General features: G+C 40.1%; 1 protein-coding gene across 1 annotated transcript in view; it reads right to left on the bottom strand.

Annotated features, from left to right (window-relative positions):
• The window catches only part of ATP2A3 (ATPase sarcoplasmic/endoplasmic reticulum Ca2+ transporting 3), a 177,464-nt gene that overhangs the window by 69,018 nt on the left and 87,462 nt on the right, over nucleotides 1-20,984 (bottom strand). The window contains exons 6-8 of the mRNA XM_075264868.1: nucleotides 18,594-18,674; nucleotides 18,169-18,254; nucleotides 15,492-15,956 (exon numbers count right to left, since the gene is read on the bottom strand). Of these exons, the coding sequence (XP_075120969.1) occupies nucleotides 15,492-15,956; nucleotides 18,169-18,254; nucleotides 18,594-18,674 (632 nt within the window). The remainder of the gene's footprint in view (nucleotides 1-15,491; nucleotides 15,957-18,168; nucleotides 18,255-18,593; nucleotides 18,675-20,984) is intronic.

Genomic DNA, 20,984 nt, shown 5'->3' with positions numbered 1-20,984 from the left:
TGAGGCCTGGTTCACATCTGTGTTCGGTATTTTGTTCAGGGAGTCCGCTTGGGGACCCCCTGAACGGAAATCTATAAGTATTAAAAAGCAGTTAGCTAAGAAACCAAACGGACCCCATAGACTGTAATGGATTCTGTGTGGTTTCCACATAAAACATGCAGAAAGAAAAGTGCCGCTTGTAGTACTTTTCTCTCCGCATGATTCATGTGGACACCGAATTGAAACCACACGGACGCCATTATAGTCTATGGCAGGGATGCCCAATACGTCGATCGCGATCTACCGGTCGATCGCAAAGGACGTATGGGTCAATCGCGGGATGCAGCCAGGGATCCCCGGTGTCTGCTTGTTCACAGTGCAGGCTGTCTGGGCAGCAGCAGCTCCGGGGGATGATGCACTCCCCGCTCTTAGGGATGGAGGGAGCCGGGGTGCTGCTTGTTCACAGCGCAGGCTGAGAGTCATCTCCGTACACTGGCAGGCGGGGCTGCCGCAGCCCCAGCCTGCCAGTGTCCAGAGATAACTCTCAGCCTGCGCTGTGAACAAGCAGACACCGGGGATCCCTGGGCGGCCACAGAACGCCGCTGTCTCCTGCTCTCATGCCCGACCCCGCCCACATGCCCCGCCCCACCCCGCCCACAAGAAGTGGGTAGTAGATCTTTTGCCTTGGTCAGTTTGTAAAGTAGCTCACATGCTGAAAAAGTGTGAGCACCTCTGGTCTATGGGATCTGTGTGGCTTCTTCGCTAACCGCTTTATAATGCGTATAGGGTTCTGTTCAAGGGGATCTCCAAGTGGACTCCACAAACAGAATACTGAACGCAGATGTGAACCAGGCCTTAGTGGATAAAGCTGTCAAACTATGTCACTCTATGTGTTTATTAGTGCTAGATATTGCCATATCTGCAGATTTGCCTTAGACAGTCTTGTTTTAGGATTAGAGGTAGCTGTGAACAATACAGAATAATACCCTGGTATCAGTACTGATACACAGCTGCCATGAACTCCGCTTTTCACTTGCCCTTATATTATAGTAATATTTTCTAAAACATAAAAAAAACAACATGACCACTTTCATGCAATTTTAATAAAGTCGAGTCTTCTTGAATCCAGCGATTTCTCACAGCTAACTGAAATGTTACGAGAGCAGTGGATTGTGGGAGAAGATAACATAATTGGGATAGATGCAGGCAGAGCATGCCAGGAGTTACAGTAAGTGAGTGGAAAATGTGAAATTCCATTTATATAATGTGTTCTCGTATAGGACATTTGTGGCATTGAAAGAAGTTTGATATATTATATAGCCATGGGCAGATTATAATAATGGTGAAATGTGTGGTTACCTGGGGAGGTTATGACCCCATTATAATCATTATAATACAGTGGATTACTGTGGAGGGGAGTCTTCTAGAGGTGAGGATTTGTTGAAAATAGTGAGGTTTTTCTGGCAGTTTTGTTTGGACCAAATATGTCTGATGCTGAACTCTCGGGCCCCAAACAAAAATAAGTGGAACAAGTAAACACTACAAACAGCGTTGCTCACCTCCCTTGAGCTTGATAGTTCATGGGTGTTGAATCCCAAAAATTTTGAGTTTGGCTTAACCAAAATTTTTTGGAAATTTTATATAAAATCCCCCCCAGCTCCATCAACCCTATGTGCCACAGCGCCACATTATACTGTGTTGAGGGACTATTGTGGAACATTACACTGTTTGGATGAGCCACTATGGGACATTATAATGTGTGGAAGGGCTCCTATGGAACATTATAGTATATGGAGGGGCCACTTTGGGCATTACACTGTGTGGAAGGCTGCTATGAAACAATAGACTGCTTGAAGGGCATTATTCTGTCAGAGGGATCTTTTGGTATGAAGGGGGGGATGCTTCATGAACAGTCTGGGGCTTATGGTCCCCTTAATCTGCCCCGTATATAGCCAGCTGAACTTAGTGATAGAGAATAAATGCTTTTAAATTGTCACTGACTTCTACATGAAAGAAAAGTAATTTGGACAGATCCTCTATATGCTATATTGTTAACCAGACACTATCATTTATTATTTTATATATTGCTTTATGTGATAAATGTCAAGTGTCTCTGACATCTATTTTGCTGCCTATTCACACTAGACAAACGGTACTCTAAGAAATATGCAGATTTTTTGCAACTCCCAGGACAAATAAAGCATTTGGCACATCTGCATATTAAACTTGCACAGACTGAAAAGTATCAGACACCTTGTAGACTAACTTATTAGGAGAAATAAGGAAAGAGCAACATTTTACAAGAAATCTTTTTTTTTTTTTTTTTAAATGTAGATTGTAAGCCCCACATAGGGAAAAAATGTACATTGTGAGCTCTATCAGTATGTCTTTTTTGGAATATGGGATGGAAATCCATGCAAACACGGGGAGAACATACAAACTCCTTGCAGATGGTTTTTTGCCCTTGGCGGGATTTGAACACCAGGACTCCGGTGCTGCAAGGCTGCAGTGCTAACCACTGAGCCACCGTGTGGCCCCCAACATTTTACAAGAAATCTGTCTACTCTTCCATACTTATTTAGTAGAAGAAAAATAATTGGCTGATTCTCTAGAGCGTAATATATTGTATAATTTACAAAAATACACTATTTTACAGTCTATTCACTTTAGGGGAGGGGAAAACCGCCTGGCGTTTTCTTACCAAAAACTGCTCCAGAAAAAGCTCCAAAAAACGCCTCAAGGTCAAAAAAAGCCTCCTAATTAGGGAGCTTTTTTTTTTTTTTTCAGGACCACAATAAGCCAGGAGGTTTTTACGTGTGAACTAGCCCTAAGGCCCCACAGGCCATATCCGTAGCACTAAAGCGCTGCGGGAAGAACCGCTGCGTGAACGCATTGCAGTTCTTTCCACAGCGCTTTTAAGAGAAGGTTCACAGAGTTTTCCTCTGCGGACTTTCTCTTAATATTATATCTACGGGAAATCCGCCGGCGTTTCCGTAGATATAATTGACATGCTGTGATTTGCAAAGCCACAACGGCTTTGCAAATCGCAGCGTGTCCGCGCTGTCATCTTTTCTGCAAAGTGGGGATGGGATTTGCATGAATGCCATCCACTTTGCCTGCACTGTACAATGCCACAATTTTTCCCGCAGCGTCTCCGCTGCAGGAAAATTGCAGCGTTTCCGGTCCGTGGGGCCCCGGCCTAAAGGAGTTCATAGAGGTCCCCCTGTTCAGGACTGTCATTAGTTGGCCAGAGTAGAGGAGGATCAGGCCTTGATTTGGACTTCAACATACCCAATTCCTTTGTACTTAGGGGAGAAACACTGCCACTAGATTTGACTGCCAATGGTTACTCCTTTCTCCCCTTTCAGAACACATGCATGCTCAGCTCCAGCATATAGGGCAATTGGAATCAGAATGTTAATATGCTTGGAAGTTTGCACAGTTTTGCTAATAAAGTATATGGTTTTGTAAAGAGATTGAGAAATCCAAAGTAAACCTCACATTCTTCATTTAATTCACACCCTATTTTATGTATTATATTATGGACAGAAAGGTATCATTACCATCCTATTTGAAAACTAGATCTGAATTCCCCCACCTAACCAAATCCATATGGAGCCTGCATGTTATCCAGCTATTTCAAATATATATCTATCCACAGCCATATCTAAGCATTGGTTAATTGAGTTGTGACATTCAATATACATTGTGATGTTCAATATTTCATATTTATTCGGAAATCCCAGAAGCCTCTGTTATCAATGAACCTCAAACATTATTCACATTGCACCAGGTGCAGGTAGCCTGTTTATGCCATGAACTAAGACACAGCTACTGCTATTAGGTAAATATTAACAATTCAACAGGTCTGGAAATCCATGAATAATATCTATAATCCTGCCATTAGCGTTCACCTATATTTATCCAGGGAACTCCCAACGGTTAAACATTAACAGTGCTCTCCTGTCTACTCGGAAACTTGCTGATCTGTAATACTTGTCCTGCAGATTTATGCTTTTGCTGTCTCCAATGGGTAATAAAGCATTCCTAATAAGTGGCTTCGTTGGGTTTACTAAAAGGATGCATTACATCGCAGTTACTACTAATAGTTACCGTGCACAGAACCTGCACAAACTAGTAAGTCTATGACTGACACAAAGGCTTTGCTGAAGCGAATATATTCAAGAAACATACACACGTATACACATGTATCTTTGGGAATACTAGTTTTTTTGTTCTCATTACCATAAAGGGGCTTTGGCACCTTCTCCTATTAGCTAGAGAGCTCAAAATAGCAGCCCACAGATTGTAAAGGCCAATAGGATAAAATAAAATAAAACTAAAACTCGCCTGTTAAATCCCCCACAGCTCCAGCAGTCCCTGTTGGTCTTGGTACCTTCACAACTCAGCAGTCTTGTGTCAAACATACAAGTACCAGCACTAAGACCAGGGATTGACTACATCTGTCATGTGGATGTACAGTATATCATTGCCGCATGCACAGCCATGTTCTATAGTAGTGCCATGATTTTGGGAGAAAAGTTTTGAGCAGGTTTCATTTTAATATCCTTAGTTTTCCTGAGAGATGCTACTGAAGTGTCGGCAGTTCCTAATTTCCATTTCCCCATTGAAATGAACATAGATGTTTGGTTAATTTGAATATGCAAATGAATGGCAGCTACTTAATATGCATGGATGACTTTCTTTTCTTAATTTAGGGGATAACCCATAAGCCCTACTGTTTGGCTATAGTTATGTCATTTCTCTACTTTTCTGTTAGTATAACGTATATAACAAAACTAATACAGAATTCATAATAAAACATAGCTAAATAGCTTAAGAGAATTGGTTTCACTAACATGAAATGTCGAAAATGAAGTTATATAGGCAGCTGGGGAGGGATGTAGGAATATGAGGTCATTTAGGATTACCTAAACATCCATTCTCTTTATTTGAGCAGCAGTTATACTGTGAACATATATGGCAACACTTCGTTCTACAATATTTGTATTGTATATTTGTAGACCATTATAAGCAAAGTACAAACAGCTCTGAGGATTGCTAGGAGGATACTGGCTGTATGACAGATCCTAGTGGTTGGCTTAGACAGCCATAACAGCTGCCTGGGGGGCTGGCAGGACATGGTTGGTCTCACCAGGAGGCATAGATGAAGCAGACACGCCAACTGCTTGAATTATGGTGCTTTTCAATATTCCCATGTACAACATGGCATGATGCTTTTAATATTAATCTAATTTAACATGCTATGTGTTGAACGCATGCCATTCTTCATTCTTATCAGCTTCTTTCAGGAGACACTAAATAAATCCTGCATCCTGCTGTGTTCATTTCTAGAAGTATGAGTTACCAAAGCCTTGCTATAAAAGGAGAGACACAGCAAAAACATGGAGACTATCGGGTGTATTCCCTTTAAAGGAAAGGTTTCACCTGTATTTTTACTAATTCACATCATAAGGTGAAATCTATTATTTTATTTTTTTTTTAATTGTAGATGTGTTATTCTACATTTTGTACATGTTTGTTTATTGGGGTTGCCATCTTATCTGAGCTGTTGTTAATATGATATATGTTTTACAGCTGCCATATAGACAAAAGCTACTGTAGTTTAGAGATCTTCATTTACTTCTAGTGAGTGTTATGGACCTATTCTGTGACCTGTTCAGAAGTCATGGAGGCTAGCTGTGACCATCACCTATTGTGAACAGTGTGATCCTGTGTTATACATAGGAAATAGTGTATTATGTGGCTTCATGGCCACTGTGATATCAGGATATTATTTTTTTTTTTATGTACTTGGTTTCATAGAGGGGGTATATTGGGAGATCTGCTGAAAAAGTGGCTGCAGTGAATTTCACTGGAATTAGTGACAGGCATTATGATGTGTAGGAATCGAAAAATCTTCACATGATTGAACTTGAGGGTAATGGATCATTTAGCAAAGGTGTGGCCCTAAACAATGAATATTTAGTTAGGCGTTTGTTTTATAAGAAAAGCCTTCAGCAAGTGTTTTACTCCAGAAATGAGCTTTTCAAAAATGCCCAGAACATGTGATCCGAGGTATGAACAACTAGCATAAGGGGTAGTTCACACTGAGTAAACTGGCGTGTATTTTGGCGTGTAATTTTACATGTGTAAAATAAGACTCCCATTGACTTTAATGACATTTCTTTACACGTGTAATAAAAAAAAAAAAACACGCCAAAATACACATCAAAATACACGTCAAAATACACGTGTAAAATGTCGTTGAAGTCAACGGGAGTCTTATTTTACACGTGTAAAATTACATGCCAAAATACATGCCAGTTTACTCCGTGTGAACTACCCTTATGCTGAGCCTTCCAGCATAGGGATTGGGATGTTGGTATTATACAATTATACTCCTCAACATTGAAATTACAACACCAAGAAGGAAAAGTCTAGGAATTTTTACATCACTGTGAGCATAACTCCTGTACTATTACATCACTGTAATAATAATCTCTATACTGTGACATCACTATGATCATTATCCCAGTATCGTGACATTAGTGTGATCATTATCCATATACTGTGACTTCACCTTGATCATTATCCCTGTACTGTAACATCATTGTGAATATTATCACTACACTGGGATATTACCGTGAGCAATATCCTTGTACTGTGAAATCATTGTGCACATTAGCCCTATACTCTGATGTGTGGCCATAATCTCTGTATAGTGAGGACCTATAAGGGCTAGTTCACACAGGGTAAAATGGTCAGGATTTTGACGCGGAATCCACGTCAAAATCCTGCCGCCTCGCACTGAAATCCGCCTTGCGACACCACCCTCCGGACTAGGCTTATTCAATTGGGCCTAATCCGGAGTGGAAAGCCACAACAGAATGTGTTCACCCCATGTGAACTAGCCCTAATCATAATCTCTGTACTGTGACATCACTGTAAGCATAATCCCTGCTTTGTGACGTCACTTTGAGTATTATCCCTATACTGTGATGTAACAGTGTGCTCCCTGTACCATGACATGACTGTGATCATAATTCCTGTACTGTGACATCATTGTGAGCACAAGCCCAACACTGTGACATTGTTGTGAGCTTTTCCACTACACAGGGCCTTACAGTTTGTAGATTATGCTTTTTTGTTGTAGATTTTGCTGGGTTTTTTTTAGCCAAACTCAGAAGAAGCTACAGAAGGAATAGGAAAGGTAAAGGAAGCTCTAATATTTCTCCCTTCTGCTCAATCCACTCCTGACTTTGGCTCAAAAAATTTCAGCAAAATCTGCAACAAAGCAAGCAGTTTTTCTGTGACGTGGGGCCTTAGCCTAAAGCTCTTTTCTTCAGATCTCAAAATTCTAGGTTAAGATCATGCTTGCAGATTATATAAAATTCCAGCTGGGCACTATAATGAAAGCCATTGGTACCATTATCTAGATATTTACTACCAATGCAGAAGACAGAATAAAGATGAACCAATCACTTATAATGTAAACAAATAGAAAGTACTTACCCTAAATAAAAAGTTGTGAGGGTAATTTATTAAGAAGTGCCTTCCCAACACGCCGGCCTTCTTGCTCCACCTTTCGGACATCTCCCTCCGTGCCTACCGTAAATCGGCAATACGGCACATGATTAATGCAGCTAGAGCCTGCATGCCAGCTCTGTGGAAGTCCCCCAATCCTCCCTCTCTTCACCACTGGCTCCGTAAGGTGGAGGATGTCCAATCAATGGAAGACCTCACGGCGTCTCTCCGAGACACTCATGAGTCTTTCATGAAGGCCTGGACCCCCTGGATCCTTTTCCAGGGCTCCTGGCAGTACAAGCACATCATGGGCTGAGGTTCTGCCTTGACCTGGGGACTGTTCGTGGTCTGGTCCTGGGGACCCCCCCCCCCTCCACTTGTTGATTCCCTCATTCCTTCCCCCCTTTCCCTTTTTCTCCTGCTCTCTCTCGTCCCTCCCTCTCCCTGCTCCCTTGTCTGTTTAGGGTGGTGTTGGGGCCTGTCCCGGTCTGGCTGTTCGTGGGAGGCCCTGTCCCCTTTTCGTTTGTTATGCCTTGTTACGTATTCGGCCCTTTGTTGCTATGTTGGGCCTTTTTGGTTTTGCTTCCCAATTGAGTGTTACACTCTGTTTCTTTCCTTGTTTATTTCGTATTCATAAATAAAGAATTTATAAAAAAAATTATGAAGAAGTGAAACAAGTCAGGCGCACATTCGCAGTTTTCAAGTTTAGCGACATGGCACTGACCTTCCTTGCAATGGTAGACAATATGGGAGCTGCAGAAATTTCATTTAGGGCATCTAATGGTATTTCATACATTATATAAAATAGTTTCACAGCTATATATAAATAACCATGACAATAACTCTTCATTCATATTTGACGTAAACACACGGGCAGCATAGATATTTTTGGAACACTCATCTCTTCAATGCCTTCTACAATAGTTTTTAATTCCTTTTCAACATTTTGCCACACAAAGGAATATGATGCTAGTCAGATGTGTTGCATAACTTTGTCCTTGTACTGTATCATGGCAAAGCATTTCGGCAATTCATAAATCACTTATTATTCTGGCTGAAGCTTTTAGAACATGACAACTAGAAACGTTTGTCATAGTTTGAAGAGAGAGTTTTTTTTCTTTGCTTTAACATCTAGAAAGTTCATAAATAGATGGGTGGTGGTAAATAAGCTTTTAAAAGAGGGTTTGTTTAGTTAGGGTCAGTTCACACGTGAAAACCGCCTAGCTTATTTGTGCGAGGTAAAAAACCTCGAGGAGTTTTTTTGACGCTGTTTTTTGCATTCCACGCGGTTTTTGACGAGGTTTTTGACGCGGTTTTCGCTAGCGGTTTTCGCTAGGGTTTTTTTTTCCTATATGTGCTATAGAAACTGCAGGCGAAAACCGCGCGGTTTTTTGCAAAAAACCGCGCGGTTTTGTGTGCAAAAAACCGCGCGGTTTTTTACCACGCGGTTTTCGCCTCCCATTCACTTCTATGCAATTCTTCAGGCGTTTTCCGCCTGAAGAAAGGTCATGTCCCTTCTTCAGGCGGAAAACGCTAGGAGGAAAAAAAAAGCTAGTGGTCTACATAGACCACCATGTTAAAGGAGAGGTTTTTGAAGCGAATTCCGCTGTCAAAAACCTCCCCTTTGCCCACGTGTGAACTGAGCCTTAGGGTAAGTTCACACAGAGTTTTTTGGTCAGGATTTTGAGGTCGTATTTGCCTCAAAATCCTGACCATAAAAACGTCTCCCATTGAAATCAAGAAGCGAGATGCTCATTCTTCAGGCCAATTCGCCTCATGATTCAGCCTGAAGACACTCCCTCCTCCTGACTAGCTAGGCCCATTCAATGGGCCTAATCCGGAGCGGAGTACGCGACTGGATGCCAGTGCAGTGCACCGGATTTCAGTCATGGCTACCCGTTTTTTGGTCCGGAACCTGAAGTGGCCTCTGCCCCCAGGTTCTGGACCAAAAAACTCAGTATGAACTTACTCTTAGGGACACAAGGGGTAAAAGAGAAGTCAGCCACTTGGTTGATACCGGTCATAGTCTCATTGCCCAGGAGCTTCCACACCAAACCATCTCAACCTCCTAAGGGGTCATTCACACGGAGTAAAGTGGTGCTGATTCTGCCACGATAACTCGCAGCAGAATCAGCGTTGATAAAAAGGCTCCCATTGACTTCAATAGGTTTCATCTTCTGCGCGGAACATATTGAAATCAATGGGTTAAAAAGCCTCCCATTGTTTTAAATTAGAACCTTGCGGAAAACGAAACCCATTGAACTCAATGGGAGTCTGTTTTTCAACGCTGATTCTTTACACGAGTCATTGTGGCAAAAACAGCGCCACAAAATTCCGTGTTAATGCACTCTAACAGATGGGTGGCCTAATGGCCAACAGTGCACAATTCCTGCAACACCATCTTATAATTTACCATATTTCTATGTAGTACTTTGCCCTAGGTCTCAGAAATCAAGACTTTTTTTGGTTCCTGAAAGCTACAATGGTGTGAAACGCTGCTTTACCACTGGTGTTCACAGTTCTGGTGCTGTTTTTTTCATAACTGTGTTTTTAATTTAAGCAGGAGAGAAGACAAAAAGGTTACTGCATATTAACAGTAATATAATGTATTTAATAATATAAAATATTATAATAAATGTATTAGTAGTTCTACTGCTTTATTTCCTATGATTCAGGAAAAATACACACTTCAAAGATCTGAAGAAAAAGGCAAAGTGTGAATCCAGCCTACACGAGTCCATCTTTGCTCATGCATTGAAAGTCACCAGCGTGTGAAACCCTTGATATAAAAGTATCTCTCTGCCTTCACGTGTAGGTTTATAAAAAAAAAAAAAAAAAAAAAACACTTATCTCTAATCATGAGCCTCACCTGATCACAGGTGAAAAGCATCTTTCACCTACGGGAACCACTTTTTTGGCTGAAACCTTGGCATCTAAGCCAATAGCCAGTGGGATTACTTTTACCTTAGTAAATCTAAGATAAATCTAAATTCTACTTACATTTTCATTTTAAAAAAACTGGCTTAAAGGTAATGTTGTCCAGTTCAGTTTAATAATTTTTTTTTTTGTAATAATAATTTATATAAACTTATTATGTATACACTTTGTGTATCAATTCCTTGGCTTCCTGTCATTCTTACCTCTAGGGGATAAAAATCAGTCCAAGGTCATGTGATTTATGGTCCATGGTCATGTGATGAGCACACAGCTCGTTACTATGCAGATGTATGATTACTGTGTTGTGACTACTGTATAATGAGTTGCGCATCTGTGTGTTCATCACATGACCATGGACTGATTTCTATCCACTGCAAGTAAGCAGAAAGAATGAAAACAAGCAGAGATCTAGAAAACAATGAAAAATTGTAATTACATTTATTTACTGTAACTGTAGTACTCCTTTAAATGTTTTGTACTACAACATGTCAATTATACCTGCGGAAAAAACTGGCATTTTCCATATTAGAATGATAGGGGCTGAAAATCTGCAGAGGAAAAAACTCTGCAAAATTGCAATGAAAACCGCTGCGGAAAGAAAATTCCATGCATTTCCGCTAGGTTTTTTTCCGCAATTTTTTTTCCCTGCGATTCGCTATGTGGGTCCTGAGCCTTTGTGTAGCTTAAAAGGAGAAAGAGGTTCTGGCCTAGCAAAAATTGTGTGCTGCAATTGCAGCAAATTTTAGGTATCAAGTAAGCCAACCAATAGGTGGTATAAAGTTAGATAATCATCATTGCAGCGCTTTTCTGTCCACATTTTTCAAGTGGAAAGGGGAATGGAATCCCCGAAAGGAGTTCCAGCGCTGGTGTGACCCGGCCTCAGATGTAATGGTTATATCAGTTAAAAAGCAGCACCTCAGCACAGATGTTGGATGGTTATGTTTCTATCTCAATACGTGCTGTTATAGTTCACCGTGTAAGGAACATAAATATGCAGGTTGCAAAATAATGTCTTTCCAATCGAAAAAAAAAAAAAAAAAAAATCAGGCTATTCAAGTGTGCAGCTTTCAATTGCTGATAGGCTTTAGAAAGCAGACTCTGTATACTGTATGTGGGGCACAAGTAGAAACTGCTAGAAAAAATTGGATTCTGGAAGTTTCTTGTAAAACCTATTCAGCCTCTAAGAGCAAATGATGAATGGAATAATGAGAGTGAAAATGGAAACTATTTCATAATTATCACCCTGGCGTTCAGGTCGCTTACATGATTTATAACGAGGATTACTTTGGTTTTAACACCCAGGCTTAACCCACGGGCTCAGAAGGTCACTTTTCTTCTACAGTCCGTTAAGGAATTGCAGCTGCAGCTACAGTTAATGGACTGAAATTGTACATGCAGTTAAACAAGACAGCGGATATCTTATAATTTATGTGGAGCAATGATGTCATCACAGTGTCCTAGTAATAGCAGCATGCTCATAGTGCTGCAGGTCACTGGCTAGTCATCGCAAATGGTAAATCACTGTACCAGGGACAAAATATATATAGTAATGGATGCACCAGGAGAAGGAGGATGAGAGAAAAATACATATTAAGCAAGTAAAAGGTTAAGGTAGACTCAGGATGAATGGTCCTCTATAGTAACCATGGGGCCAAACTGGAAAATTTGGGAACCCAGTCTGGCTTCCATGATTCCTTCAGCAGCAAGTTCAGGAAAAAAAAAAAGCTTATAATTATTTTGGTTTCTATAATGCACCCAGAAACATCACAACTGTTGGAGAATCTCCACTATGAAATTTCGGTACAAGGATAATACACAGTGATATCACAATAGTGATAATTATATCATAGTGCAGGGATAATGCACACAATGATGACACAATATAGGCATAACCTACTATAACTAGAATTATATAGTGATGTCACAGTAAAATATACACCATGCAAAAGATAATGCCCCCGCCACAATATGGAGGTGGGCCTCAGTACTTGTTGCACCACACAGCAGCTGCCATGCAGTTTCCTATAGCAGTTATGCCCACAACTAGGTGCAAAGTATATAATAGCTGAAACAGTAACTCTCAGTAATCCAAAGAACAGGTGACCGAAGGCAGTCAACAACCAAGAACAGTGAGGATGAACAAACTCAGCGACCTTACGTTAATACGGTGTGTAGGAATGCAGGACCAGTTTGGCTTTCTATAAGAAATCCTTTCTCTATAGCCACCCTCAGAATTTTTTTTAAAAAAAATGTATACGGATAACATATATTTCATCAAAAATTAGATACCAATTGTAAATTTCAATATGACGTAGCTACCAGGCTCCTGGAATTTGCCTGGCTCTGCCTGCCCCCATGGGTCCAGTCTTCCTCCGACACTCGCGAACTGACATTGCTAAAAAAAAAAAAAAAATGGCCTGGGCGCATGTGCAGTAGCATGCTGCTTCTACTAGGGCTACTGCGCATGCGCCCAGGCCATTTTCTTTTTAGCAATGTCAGTTTGCGAGCGCTGGAGGAAGACGGGACCCGAGGACATCGCAGGAAGAGGAGGCGTGGATGAAGATGACGGTGGACCCTGAATGCCCGCCCACCGTGCACGATGGGCAAGTTGATCACATTCTTTTTTAGGGTATTATTTTAAAACTGGGGGGGGGGGGTAGTTTAATATAACTTTAGCGGTGCCTGAATAGCCTTTTTAAAGGCTATTCACGCATATGTGGGGCTCTATCAGCATGATTTTGCTGATAGAGCCCCTTTAAAGGCTGAATGTCAAACAAAACAACTAATACCTACACAAAAAAGATAAATACGTAAAATCAAATATCATTATGAAAGAAATAATGGCAATCAGGCCTCATGTTTCAGACAGAACACAATGACCTATTTGGAGCCAGCCTGATTTACTTTACACTTTAAATATAAGATGGCAGTAGAATGTAGAAAAATGAAAAATAGTGATTTTTAGAACAGCTCCTGTAAGTATATATGAGAAAACAAACCCTTATATATTCAGAGGTAAATTTTACTAATTCACAGATGAATAATCACAATGGATCAGCATCCTTGTATCCTTGTTGAGTTAGTAGAAGGGCCAGTAGTGGGTGGGCTAGGGAAACAGGAAGGGATGTAAAAGAGGAAGGGGGCATAAGAGAGGAAGAGGGGTAGTGCAAGACATCTCTGAGTGAATGAAGAGCAATGCACCATGGTAGTTGTAGGAAAACAGAGCAGGAAGCTACCTATGTAAACAAATGCAGAGGATGCCAGGAGTTCATAGAGAAACCCAGAAATCACTCAAAACACTGTTAGGGTGCATTCACACTGAGTAAACGCTAGCTTATTTTGTAGAGTAAAATTACACTTGTAAATTTTGCTATCCCATTGACTTCAATGACATTTTACAGGCGTATTTTTTACAGGCGTATTTTTACACTTGTAAAAAAATATCATTGAAGTCAATGGGATAGCAAAATTTACAAGTGTAATTTTACTCTACAAAATAAGCTAGCGTTTACTCAGTGTGAATGCACCCTTAAAGGTATTTGGTTGCACTATTAATAGCACTAACAGATCTTTTTGAACAATTATTGTTTGTCTGGAAAACCCCTTTAATAAAGGGTCTGACAAGTTCACCAAACACCTGTGTATGAAAATGGAACGGAAGTCACAAATTGATGCAGATTTTGTATATAACCTCTCACCAGAAAACTGGCATGAGCTAGAATAATTATACATTGGTTCACCCAACTCTCCACCCCACTTTGCTCCCATTTGATTGAAGATGAGTGAGGTGCAGAATGGTGGATGTGGTGCAAGAAATGTGCAACACATTAGCGTCCATTCCCCAATATTTCACAAATTTTTTGTAGCCACTTTATACCTAGCCATTTTTATTACTCTTTAAAGAGGATCTTTTACGTCGTCTGACATTAGTGTTATATACTACTAGAAAGCGGACAGTGTATTGAATTCAGCAGACTGTCAGCTTTGCCAGAATGTGCCTGGTTGCAGAGTTATCAGTGTTGTTAGTTTCTGCACCGATATCCCTGCACTGTCAGAGAGGTTGGCCTTACTGCTCAGTGTCATTGCTGGACTGTGAGGAACGCCCACCTGACGGTACACTTCCATAGCCTTGTACTGTCAGCAAGCACTTTCCTCAGAGGGGCTAGCCTTACAGTTTAGCATCTTAACTGTGCTCTAACATTGCAGGAATAATGTTGCTGAAACTAACAACACTGATATCTCTGCCATTGGGGCAAATACCTGAAATCAGCACACTGTCAGCTTTATAGTGGTACGTTAACACCGCTAATGTCATAGGACATGAAAGGTCCTCTTTAAAACAAATCATACTCTTATTATATGTAAAGAGAAAAAACAGAGAACAGCACCGAGCTCCATTTGGTGAGGTACCGTATGGTAAGGAGAAATCTATGGTAAGAAAGGTTCTCACCTTAAGAGGTTGTGCAAAGAACCGTTAATCAGGCTTTTAAACCACTTGGGGAGGGTTTTTTTTTTTTACCCCAGGTGATGAGACAGCAGGATCCGTGCCACCTGTGGTGTCAATCAACTGTTGGAATGGACCGGTAAAAGAGAATCTCTGTGCTCAGCCGATTAGCAAATAATATTCTTTATTTCAGTTGGGGGGACACTACGCGTTTGCCCGAAACGCGTAGTGTCCCCCCAACTGAAATAAAGAATATTATTTGCTAATCAGCTGAGCGCAGAGATTCTTTTTTTCCGATGCATTCCAACATACTCTTATTATGACATTGTTCATGTACTTCTCACCAACTTCTCTAAAGGACTTCAAAGGTGCCAGGACATTGGAAGTTCAATAATACAAAATATAAAACACAACCACAAAAAAAAAAAAAGTTATGAAAAATGTACAAAACTCATAGCATAATTTACGAAGAGGTGTGCAAGAAGGCCTTAGGGTTTCAACTGTCCTTTTTTGAAGTTTTGCAACTTTGGAAACCATAATCATAGTGTAAGCTGCAGTGTTGCACAAAGCACCAACTGTAATAGTGACAGAAAAACTCACTTACCCTGGACACAGACATCTGATTGGTAGTCAAGGTCCCAGTTTTGTCTGAACAGATAACTGATGTGCAGCCAAGAGTCTCAACAGATGGAAGGCTCCTCACAATTGCATTCTTTTTAGCCATTCTACGTGTACCTAGGGCCAGGCAGGTAGTAATAACAGCTGGGAGACCTTCAGGAATAGCAGCTACAGCCAAGGCCACGGCAATCTTAAAGTAGTATATTGCTCCACGAAACCAAGAGCCTCCATGAACAGGGTCATTAAAGTGGCCGATGTTGATGACCCAAACAGCCACACAGACCAATGAGATGACTTTAGATAGTTGTTGTCCAAATTCATCCAGCTTCTGCTGTAGTGGAGTCTTCTCTGGCTCAGTTGCCACCATCTGGTTTCTGATCTTCCCAATTTCTGTGTAAACACCCGTTGCGATCACTACGCCAACAGCTCTACCGGCAGCTATATTGGTTCCCTAAGAAAACATTGGAAATTATTGCAAAACAAGCAAACAGTAAAATGATATGCAAAATATAGCCTATATCATCACTATAATGTCTAGCAACCTCCAGATGACTCCAGTTTATAAAGACCCATGGCGCCCTGCAGAACTTGTAAAAAGCTGAAAAAATAAACGTCTATTCACTGCCTCCTATTGAAAATAATAGGAGACAAATTTCAGACGGACTTTAGAGCGGTTATAGAGGCTGGATCCATCTCAAAATCTTCTTCAAATTCCTCTATGTGAACATACCCTTAGATTTTCCTATCCTTAGGAAAGGCCATCAGAATTAGATATGTAAGGGTCCTACACCTGGGATCACTTGTTCCAGGACAGTTTGTGTGTCGGGCTAGTCCATTTAAGTTTAAGAGGAAATGCTGCTGTACTAGAAGCCGCTGCTACATTTTGTATGGAGCAGAACGGTTCCCGGCATGTAAAGATTACTGGGAGCGGAGGTGTCTCAGAGCAGCTGAACTGCAAAGGTCCTGTGTATCAGACCCTCATATATCTAATATTGATGACATACCCTAAGGCTAAGGCCCCATGCTGCAAAAAAGTTGCTTTTTATAGTTTAGATTTAGCAGAAAGGAGAAGTATTTACTTTATATTTCCCATTTCTTTTGTAACCTCTCCTGGTTTGTTTGTTTTTTTGTTAATGTAGTTTGTGAGCCCCATATAGGGCTCACAATCTAATTTTTTTCTAAATCCACACAAACACGGGGAGAACATACAAATTCTTTGCAGATGTTGTCCTTGGCAGGATTTAAACCCAAGACTCCAGTGTCCCTAGCCACTCCTGGGTTTGGCTAAAAAAACAAGGCAACAAAATCTGCAACCAAATAAGTAGCATTTCTGCAATGCTAGGCTTTACTTTACGTATGGCTTTGTCGCATATTTTACTGTGGAAAATCTGTAGCAAACACTTTAACACGTGCATGTAGCCTTAGGCCATATTCACAATGTCTGTGAAAAATGACTGCTTCAGTCCATTAAGGGGACTTAATCATGTTAATAATGGCATTGTCATTTTTTGAATGGCCTTCACATGGCTGTTTTAAAACCCAAAAATGTCTATGGGTATATTCATATTTTTATCTTAAGGGGGTTTCCAATCCACCTCTCAGAATTTTTCTTGCTGCCTCCTCTTCTCCTTCCTGTATTCTTCCACAAGCTAGTTGGCAGCTTTAAGTGATGAACAGGACACTATGAACCTCAGTAGCTATTGACATTGTCCTTACCATGAGAGATTATTTATTGTCCAGATAACAGCTCTGATTGTAAAATAGAGCACTCAGCACCTCCACAGAGCAGTGAGTCACTTCATCCAACTGTCAAGTCTGAGAACATGAATCAAGATTCTTATACTTTGTATTGCATGTTTGTTGTAGAAATACTATTTTTTCCTTAATGAGGTTGCATGGATCTGAGACAAAGGATCTTAAAACCAAGATGGAGCTTGGTTGCTCATTGACACACCCAGTAACAGAATTCCACAGACTGGAGCAAGGAGGTGTCTGGCTGGACATTGAAGTTTGGAGCCAATGGGAGATGGACAACAACTCAGGAATGTCAAAGGGGGCAGTAACCCCTCCTTTCTTTGTCTCTAAAGTGTGTGTACTTTCAATAAAGAGCCAGTGATGCTGAGATGGGCGAAGAGCATGGCTGGTTTGATACGGAACTCTGTGTCTGTCTCATTATTAGCGATTTGTGCACAAACATGCTCATTTAATTTGGACTGACTGATTGATCCAAGATATAGTCAATTTGACTTTAAAACAACCTGGTATCAGATTCAGGATAGGTGCTTTGTCATCAATATGTAAACAATGGGAGGGATAATCTAACAGTAGGAAAACGAAGCAGCCTTTCTTAAACAATGTATTTAGGAAAATTCCCCAATTTACATAAGTTAGCAATATAGATAGCATCCTTGAGATGGGAATACCCCTTTAAAGTCCATCAACACGGACAAAGGAGGAGCATGCCAGTTTTTTTTTATACTTTTGTAAATAACAGTCTGTCAAAAAATGCACATCTGAATAGACCTATAGACTTTCATGGTCTTAAAAAAGTTCATCACATGGCTATTTTTCACTGTCATGTGAATAAGGCCTAAGGGGCCTTGAAATAAATATTTACCATAGAAGCACAATTGTTAGATAGGTAGAGATACAATTTTACTTACAGAGAAAAGCATATTCTTTTTGTCCTGATTGACAGCTCTGGGATCCGGGATTGGATCTGTATGTTTTATTACCGAAACAGACTCTCCTGTAGAAAGTACAATAGCAAATTTCATACAGTATTTTATACCCCTGCGAGCATACGGCAGCAAAGCAGAATGTCTGAAAATTTTTATTACACATACAGTAGTAGATATAACACGAGACATTAACAAACAAAATTCTAAACTTCAATAAGTTTATATCTTTTAGGCTAAGGTGACACGTAGCGAAATACAGCTAAAAAAATTCTGCTGCACTAAAAAATGCAGCAAAAATGTTTTCACTCTGTTTTAAATTTTTTCCTTCCTTCCTATATACTTAAAATCTGATTACACGTGTGTATTATAGCAATAAAATAGCAACTTGAAAAAATTAAAGTTCTTACCTGTCAAAATAGATTGATCAACGCGTAAAGTGGTAGATCGGATCTCAATAATGCGAATATCAGCAGGCACTTTGTCACCAACTAAAAATGAAATAAGCGGCTTCAAATAACTTTACATTCACATACATTCTACATATACAATAACCAATCTGGTATATTTGTCTGGAAATGTTATTTTTTGTTTACTAAGAACACCTATATATGCACCAGCACACAGTCTGCAAACTAAATAGGCTGCCCTATGTAAGAGGACATATTGCAGGAACAGGTCATTGACTATATTCCAAAACAGCACAAAATAACATATACATATGAAGAGCTCAACGGAAAAATGGCCTAAGTCCACATTTTGTCATATTTCAAATTATTACCTAGAAAGCTTCTTTGTACCTCGTTCTATGCATTGGGTTTACAAGGTACCTAGGATTAATGACCTAAGTCCATATATTTCAATGCAGAAGAATTTACATTCAATGGAATAATGGCCTAAGTCCAATACAAACTTACTTACTTCACTCTCGTTGGTCATTTTTTCATTGAAATCGTGACTTCCGGTCTGTTGTTTATATTAGTGTAAAAACTTTGTCTTATTGTTTAAAAGGCTCTAAATTGACTTTTGCACATATTTAGCGCCGAAAAGGGAGGCAGGTAATTATTATTCTTCATCGTTTAATAATAGTAGTAATTAATTAATAATATTAAATAAATAATATTTATACATGAAGCTGCAATTTTTTTAATAAATAATACAATTTATGATTAGGATTAACGGTGTTCATTAGCTGATTACATTGGATAGATATATTCCACAATAATGCCTGTTTGCTTTAGGCTAAAACTTTAAACTTCGTTTTTCGCACAATATTGATTTTTGGACTTAGGCCATTTTTCCGTTGAGCTCTTCATATGTATTGCTGGTCACTGTGGAGAAGTGTTCCCATCATATATACAGTGGACTCATGACTATGAATCCACTATATTCTTCCATCATTCCAACTAACCAAAAAGCAAAATAGTTTGTTCCCCATTTTTGTTTTGCCCTTGCATAGAGAAGCGGATTCAAAATATAGATCTATTTTGATACATTTATATGTGATCTGTGAAGCAACGTATGTCAGATTGTAATTTACTGATAGATCTGTAACAGGTTCTGAGTAGTTCACAATGCCTTAGGTTAAGATGACAGCGGTGAAACTCGGTCTGTGTGTTTTTGCCAGATTACCTGGCCTGAATTTCAAGTCAGGAGCGGGACTCCCAATATCATAGCCAACTATGTTGCTAGGAGTCCCTGCCTTCCAGCGACAACCTATACCATACTGTAATTGGCATGGGACAGTATGTTGCTGAGAGGAAGGGACTCCTAACAGCATAGGTAACCATGATTCTAGGAGTCCCACTGCTGGAGTTGAGGATGGTAAAGCCAGTGGAAAAAAAAAAAGGACCAAATTACATGGGCGAAAACACAGTTGTGCGAATCTAGGGTTATGCCTGCCATGGATTACAGTTTTCTAAATGCCTTATTGGTCCGTGAAGGTTGTAGTTCTGGATAACAGTGTCAATATTTAACAGTCACCTTAAAATCCTAAAATTGTCTTTTTTTAGCAGATTTTAATTTATGGCTCAAATAAATATTACTGACACATAACTATGGAGCCTTATGTGCATTTTATCCCTCACTGCATGCAAGCCTTCATAACTTTTTACATTTTATGTCACTGTAGCTTTATGAGACCTTGTATTTTTGGGTACATAGCACTTAATGTTCAGTTTTTAGCACTATTTGTTTCTGAGTGTTGAGATGATCAGAGAACTTCAATTCTGGCATCTGAATTTTAAATTTTTTGTGGTTGATCATGTAGAACAAATAACATACCAAACGCAGAATGCCAAACACCAGTGCAAAGCGCTGTGCTGTAAAAGCGCACGGACCCCAAAGACTATAATGAAGTCTGTGTGCTTAACGGGAGATGTCCGCAGGTATTGAGAGGACAGGAAAGTAGTTCCCAATCTACTTTCCTGCCCGCATGATTCGTGCGGGGTCCGTGTGCTTTTACTGCACAGCGCTTGCAATTGCGTTTGTATTCCGTTCGGGGGGTCTCCATGCAGACTCTCCCTGGAAGGAATACAAAAGCAGATGTGAACCAACTCTTAGTCCTTTGTGCTATAAAGACACCATTGCAATCATCTTTGAGAGGTCAATTGGAATTTTAAGAATGTTAATAGAGTCAGGGGATAATCATACACATTAGGAAGAGTGTGTGCCTACATAGGCATACGGAGACTTACAAGTCATTCCTGCTCCACAAGGGATTTTGGGTAAATAATATGCAAATCTATTCGATATCTATGCTGAGGAAGTACAAAAGACCGAAACAGCGCTGTCTATAGCTG

This window comes from Leptodactylus fuscus, chromosome 2, assembly GCF_031893055.1.
Source record: "Leptodactylus fuscus isolate aLepFus1 chromosome 2, aLepFus1.hap2, whole genome shotgun sequence".
Taxonomy (NCBI): domain Eukaryota; kingdom Metazoa; phylum Chordata; class Amphibia; order Anura; family Leptodactylidae; genus Leptodactylus; species Leptodactylus fuscus.
Note: the sequence above shows the minus strand (reverse complement) of the source record. Positions and strands in the feature narration are given on the sequence as shown.